General features: G+C 42.2%; 1 protein-coding gene across 1 annotated transcript in view; it reads right to left on the bottom strand.

Annotated features, from left to right (window-relative positions):
• Window positions 1–209: 209 nt before the first annotated feature.
• Window positions 210–6,383, bottom strand: part of VHL (von Hippel-Lindau tumor suppressor) — a 9,529-nt gene continuing 3,355 nt past the window's right edge. The window contains exons 2-3 of the mRNA XM_081105726.1: window positions 4,123–4,245; window positions 210–2,249 (exon numbers count right to left, since the gene is read on the bottom strand). Coding sequence (XP_080961852.1) covers window positions 2,053–2,249; window positions 4,123–4,245 — 320 coding nt within the window. The 3' untranslated portion in view covers window positions 210–2,052. The remainder of the gene's footprint in view (window positions 2,250–4,122; window positions 4,246–6,383) is intronic.

Below are 6,383 nucleotides of genomic sequence, written 5' to 3'. Positions count from 1 at the left end.
TGGAAAGAGAAGGAACTGAGAATGAAGTGAGCTGCTTGTGTCTGCTACTCCCTCCCCACCTTAAGCCTTTAAAAAAAACCTGGCTTTTAGGCCTCTCCAAGAGAGAAGAGCCTAGTTAAAATAACACTAAGCACACCCTTCCTATTTCCTTTACTCAGCACCATTTAATAAATTAAAATTTTTTTAAACTCAAAATAGGAAACAGCACAGTCTTTTAATACATTTAATACATTCATAAGACTTCAAACAAAAAACATATTATTCATGCTACAGATTTTCAATCTTCCTTGGACAACACAAAAAACAAAGTACTCAAACTGCATGTTTTAACAACTAGAACATGAAATCTCATTTTGACACAGACAGGTTAAAAATAAAGTAACACCAACATCGAACTAATCCAGCACCAGCAGACTTCCTTAAATCCTCATCCTATCCAACTATGGAACTCACATTGCTACCTTCTGTACCAGCATTCCTTCTTCCCTACCTAAAAAATTAGATATTTATAGCTTTATCACTGAATGAGTGCTACAACAGGCTCTTTTCTCTCAGAGCGGCCTAAAAGCCAACTATTTTGCTGAATGTTGAAGCGGGGAACCAGACTGGGTGAAACAACGTATAGTGAGACAACTTCGGGGTGTTTGTTTCATTCACTTCATTCTGCAGAGCACAGGAATTGTGCTCAAAGGTTAGCACAGGAACTAAAGAAATTTCCCAACATTATTTTACAAGACAAAGATTGTACTAATGCCTATGGAGAGCTTATAAAGATGCCATAGAAGATATTTAAGTTATAAAGTTAAATGAGAAAGAATATAAAATTGTATGTACAATATAACCTCAACTATGTAAAAACAAACGAACCAAAAGTTGCCCTAAAAGGGGCTGAAAATTCAAAATGTTAAGTTAGTGATTGTGTTTAAGTAGTTTATCTGTAGTGATCTTTTTCTTCCTTTTACTTTTCTGTCTTTTCCAAAAATTTATCTACTGATTTTTTTTAAAACTGTTACACAAAAGGAAGCCTGATAGAAGTACTGAATAAATTTAAGTCCAGCCTATAAGAAAGTATAAAACTATAAAACATTCCAGGCTACTCTTTGATCCACTGTGTGTGAGCAGTAACTTCCCAGAGCTGCGAGGGCTTCGTCCTCTCCTCCAGCCAGGTGCTAAGTGTCACCATATCCTGCCGGATGGAAAATGTTGAACCAAAAAGAAATGTCATGGATTTACAAAAAGAAACAGAAATACCCACACTTGCCAGAGACCTATTTACAGTATGGTAGTATCTCCTTCAAATTAAACAAGAGGACAGCTCTTTTCTCCCATCTCTGGGTAGATGTCAAGTTTCAAAAGAGCTAGCATCACAGTAACTGTAAAAAGCTAATCCTGGTTTAGAAACAGTAATAAAACAGCACTGGAACAATAGTGAACAGAAAAAAAGCACAAAATTTATAAAATTATAAAAAGTGCTTTCTATAAAAATGATTCCCTTTAAAACATTTATTTACTGTACACACTTTAAGGTCCCCTATTTTCCCCCTGCAAAAAAGGGCAAACCTTCCAAATACTTTCTACCAAAATATCCACTGGTTTGTTCATTCAACAAACACTGATGAAGGCTCATAATGTGAGAGGCACTGGGGTCTCCAAGAGCAGACAGATTTGTCCCTGCCTCAAGGACATCTCAGTCTTCTCAAAGCAGGAGGCAGACATATCACCAACCACAACACAGCAATTAAAAGCAGACACCACTGCTTTCTTACAATCAAAGAATATGCTACAATTCTCACTGAATTACTTACACTTTCCTGACTTCCAAGGAGGCAACTATTTTCCCTTCATAAACACTTCTAGAGGGCAGACATGACATTTTGTGATATTGGCCCCTAAACAGCACAATACCTAGTGAAGTCAGATAACTTTCTTTTAAGCAATGGAGCATTTTTTACTCTAAGAATGAGACCTTGACACTGAGCATAAGTGACCAGTCCTGTATCTAGATTACGACTAGCCCGTTCCATCAACGGCTGAGACTTAGGAGTGCAAATTTCAGTTAAAATCTTCAGTCTCCTCTCCCATCCGCTGGTTTTCAATATGCTCCTGTGTCAGCCGCTCCAGGTCTTTCTTCACATTTGGGTGGTCTTCCAGGTCTTCGTAGAGTGACCTCACAATGTCCAGTCTCCTGTAATTCTCAGGCTTGACTAGGCTTCGGACAACCTGCAGGCATCGCTCTTTTAGGGTATACACTGTAAGGGCAGAAAACCGAATCTTCAGCAGCAAAATTCAGGCAGGCCTTCAGACAAGGGATGAGCAAGAGCCTTTGCCAACTATGGCAATTACATTTACTACAGATGGACCTCATTTTGGGCAAAAAAAAAGTGAGTACATGTACTGTGGCAGAATGTAATATGATGGCCCCAATCGACATTTCATGGCATTCATAAACTTGTGTACTAACTTCCCCTTGAAAGTGGACGGCTTGTGATGTGCTTTAATAACTGAAGTGACACTGTGGCAATTTTGGGTCTAAGCCTTAAGCAACTTCAACTTTTTCCCTCTCAGAAGCCCTGAGTTACCCTGCAGGAGAGGCCATACAAAGAGGCATAGGCACTGAGACTACATGGGAGAGAAGACTAGCCCTCAGCCAACATGCCTGAGAAGGCAGACACACCAACGACCACCCATGAGCAGAATAACGCCCTAGCTGAACTCAGTCCAGACTGCAGAATTATGAACAAATCAAATGGTTGTTGTTAGTTTTGGGGTAGTTGTCACACAGCAATAAGTAATCAAAACAGTATATAACTGAATTTGGGGTAACTGAAATCTGATTTTACTTACTCTCTAAGGGTACTCCATTTAATTTATCAATGATCATTTTTGTATACCCATTTTTTAAAAACAGGATCTATATATTAGCTTGAACCTTATAAAGATGCAAATACTTAGTATGGTGTGTTTTTTAAATCCCATAAGAACATCAGTTTCTTTTTTTTTTTTAATATATTTTTATTGATTTTAGAGAGAGGAAGGGAGAGGGAGAGAGAGCTAGAAACATCAATGAGAGAGAATCATTGATTGGCTACCTCCTGCACACCCCCTAATGGGGATCAAGCCCACAACTGGGGCATGTGCCCTGACTGGGAATTGAATGGTGACCTCCTGGTTCACAGGATGATGCTCAACTACTGAGCCACACCAGCAGGTTCAACTTAATCACTGTGGGCTAATGTTCAATTCAGTTATCTTTTTTAAACCCCTGACTGGCACTGAGTTTGACTGGGTTAAATAACATTTAAAAATACAATACTAGAAGTCATATAAACAAGCCATAGTATCAATCCCCTATACTTTGTTCTTCTGAAACTCCAAGGCATAATTCTGCTCCAAGACCAGGATAACAAAATGCATTAATAAGTCTACAATCAGATATTTTAATTTAGCCCAACTCTGACAAGCCCAAAGATATTTTTATTTTTTTAGAGAGAGAGGAAGAGAGAGAGAAACATCGATGCGATAGCAAAACATAGACTGGCTGTCTCCTCATACCCCTTCCTGGGGATGGAACCTGAAACCCAGCATTTGCCCTGACTGGCAATTGAAGGAGCAACCTTTGGGTGCACAGGATGATGCCCAACCAACTGAGCCACACTGGCCAGGGCCAAAAGAGCTTTTCTAAATATATATTTTTTATTGATTTCAGAGAAGAGAGAGGGAGAGAGAGATTGAAACATCAATGATGAGGGAGGATCACTGATCAGCTGCCTCCTGCACATCCCCTACTGGGGATCAAGCCCACAATCCAAGCATGTTCCCTGGTGGGGAACCAAACCATGACCTCGTGTTTCATAGGTCAATTTCTGAGCCACACTGGCCTGTCTCAAAGAACTTTCGAAAACATCACAACACCTTTGCTCAATACAGAGCCTACAAACACATTACTTCCATTTTAAATGTGGTGGAGAATAAGACACAGAAAGGTTGAATACCTGGTTGAGCATCAGGCGAAAATCAGTAAGGGCTTGGCTCCTGTAAGTGGCCTTTCCCCTACTTGTAACAGCCTTATCTTTTTAAAAAGTAAGATGGGGGGGGGGGGGGGATAAGATGGCACAACAGTACCTGGTAGTGTGATGTTGGCAAAAATCGGCTGTCCATCAACATTGAGAGATGGCACAAATAGTTCCGTTTGGTTAACCAGAAGCCCATCATATGTCCCAGCATCTCGGAAGAGCCAAAGGTGACCTGTTAATACAAGCAGAAGCTGTTAAGTAGGCACACACCCATTTCCTTCATCATCCTGGACTGACAATGAAATACTTGCCATTCTGCTTAAGTGTCATGCAAAATATCATAATACAGTATTAGCTTACTCAATCCTACAATAGATGCATTTACCGATGAGGAAATAGGTCTGAAAAAGCCAAGTAAGTGACTTGCTCAAGGCAAAAGGGCCAGTAAATAGAAAGGCATGTACCTGAGGCTCCAATCCTATCCCTGTCTTCTGCCATGGAGGAAAAGCAAATCACAACACTGCAAACTAAAAGAGCGGAGGTCACTGACTCCTCAAATCTGTGTTTCTCAAAAACAAGAAGATGCAGTCCTGGCCTGTGTGGCTCAGTAATAGAGCATTAGCCTGCGCACCAGCAGGTTGAGGATTCTATTCCAGTCAAGGGCACATACCTGGATTACAGGTCTGATCCTCAGCCCACCCCTAATCCTCTCGGAACCCCCTCTCACTCACCCTCCACCCCTCACCCCCATCAGAAGCATGTGGGAGGCAACCAATTGATTTGTCTCTCTCACATCCATGTTTCTCTCTTCCCCTCCTATTCCCTCCCATTTTCTCTAGAAAATCAATGGAATAATATCCTCACTCCTCAGGTGAAGATTGAAAAAAAAAAGAAGTTGCTAAAACCCCATGTTGAGAGAAAGAAGCCAGACAGAAAGTGTACATTTTGCAGGATCAGATGAAACCAACCTATGACACAAAAAATCAGAAGAGTAGTTGCCTCTGGGAGGGAAGGGGCAAGAGGGTACTTTCTGGGGTGATAGACATGTTTAATCTATAACTTGATTTAGGTGTTGCTACATTTGTCAAAACACATCAAACCCTAAGATCTGTACATTTATATTCTATGTAATTTACTCCTGAATATGATAAACAAATAATCACATGCAAGAGAGAGAGAGAGAGAGGTGTAGGCAAACCTCTAAGCTTAATTCTGTTTAAGGAGGGAGGAGGTGTCTCTCAGAAAAAATACAGCATGTGTTTCTGGGATATAAACTTACCTGAAGATTTGATGGAAAAATTTAAGAAATATAAACTGCCCTAACCGGTTTGGCTCAGTGGCTAGAGCGTCGGCCTGCGGACTAAAGGGTCCCAGGTTCGATTCCGGTCAAGGGCACGTACCTTGGTTGCAGGCACATCCCCAGTAGGGGGTGTGCAGGAGGCAGCTGATTGATGTTTCTCTCATCAATGTTTCTAGCTCTCTATCCCTCTCCCTTCCTCTCTGTAAAAAAATCAATAAAATATATTTAAAAAAAAAAAAAAGAAATATAAACTGGTCATTTTTTTGTTGTGGTAAAATATACATAACATAAAATTGACCATTTAAACCATTTTAAGTGTATAGTTCAGTGACATTAAGTATACTCACCTGGTAATATATATATTTATACATATATTAATCCTCACCCAAGGATATGTTTTTATTGATTTTTTTTTTTTGAGAGAGAGAGGAAGGGAGGGAGAGATGGAGATGGAGATGGAGATGGAGATGGAGAGAGAGAGAGAGAGAGAGAGAGAGAGAGAGAGAGAGAGAGAAACATCGATTAGTTGCCTCCTACACACTCCAACAGGGGATCAAACCTGAAACCCGGGTATATGCCCTGACTGGGGATCGAACCTTGACCCTTTGGTGCACAGGAGATGCTTGCTCCAACCATCTGAGCCATACCAGCCACCTGGCACAATACATAGTTATTACAATACTAGAGGCCTGGTGCACAAAATTTGTGCATGGTGGGGTCCCTAGGCCTGGCTGGCAATCAGGGCCGATCAGGTTCCCCGCCTCCCTACCTCCCCGCCTCTTCCTTCCCTGCCACCTCACCTGGTCTGCTGCCACCCATCCCCTGGTTCCCTGTCCCAAACCAGGGCCCAGCCCTGATCGGGCAATCAGGACCTGCCGGCTCGGGGGAGGGACCGGGAGGTTGGATAGGGGCCTGCCAGCCAAGGGGGAGGGGGGTAGCTGCCACCATGGGCCTGGACCGATTGGGGCCTGCTGGCTGGGGGGATGGACACGGGGAGGGACTCAAGTGGATTGGCCGCTGGCGAGCTGGCCCTGGGGGGTGGGGGGGCGCCTGGGAAATGGGCTGCGTCT

This window comes from Myotis nattereri (genome assembly GCF_964212035.1).
Source record: "Myotis nattereri genome assembly, chromosome: 14".
Lineage (NCBI taxonomy): Eukaryota > Metazoa > Chordata > Mammalia > Chiroptera > Vespertilionidae > Myotis > Myotis nattereri.
Note: the sequence above shows the minus strand (reverse complement) of the source record. Positions and strands in the feature narration are given on the sequence as shown.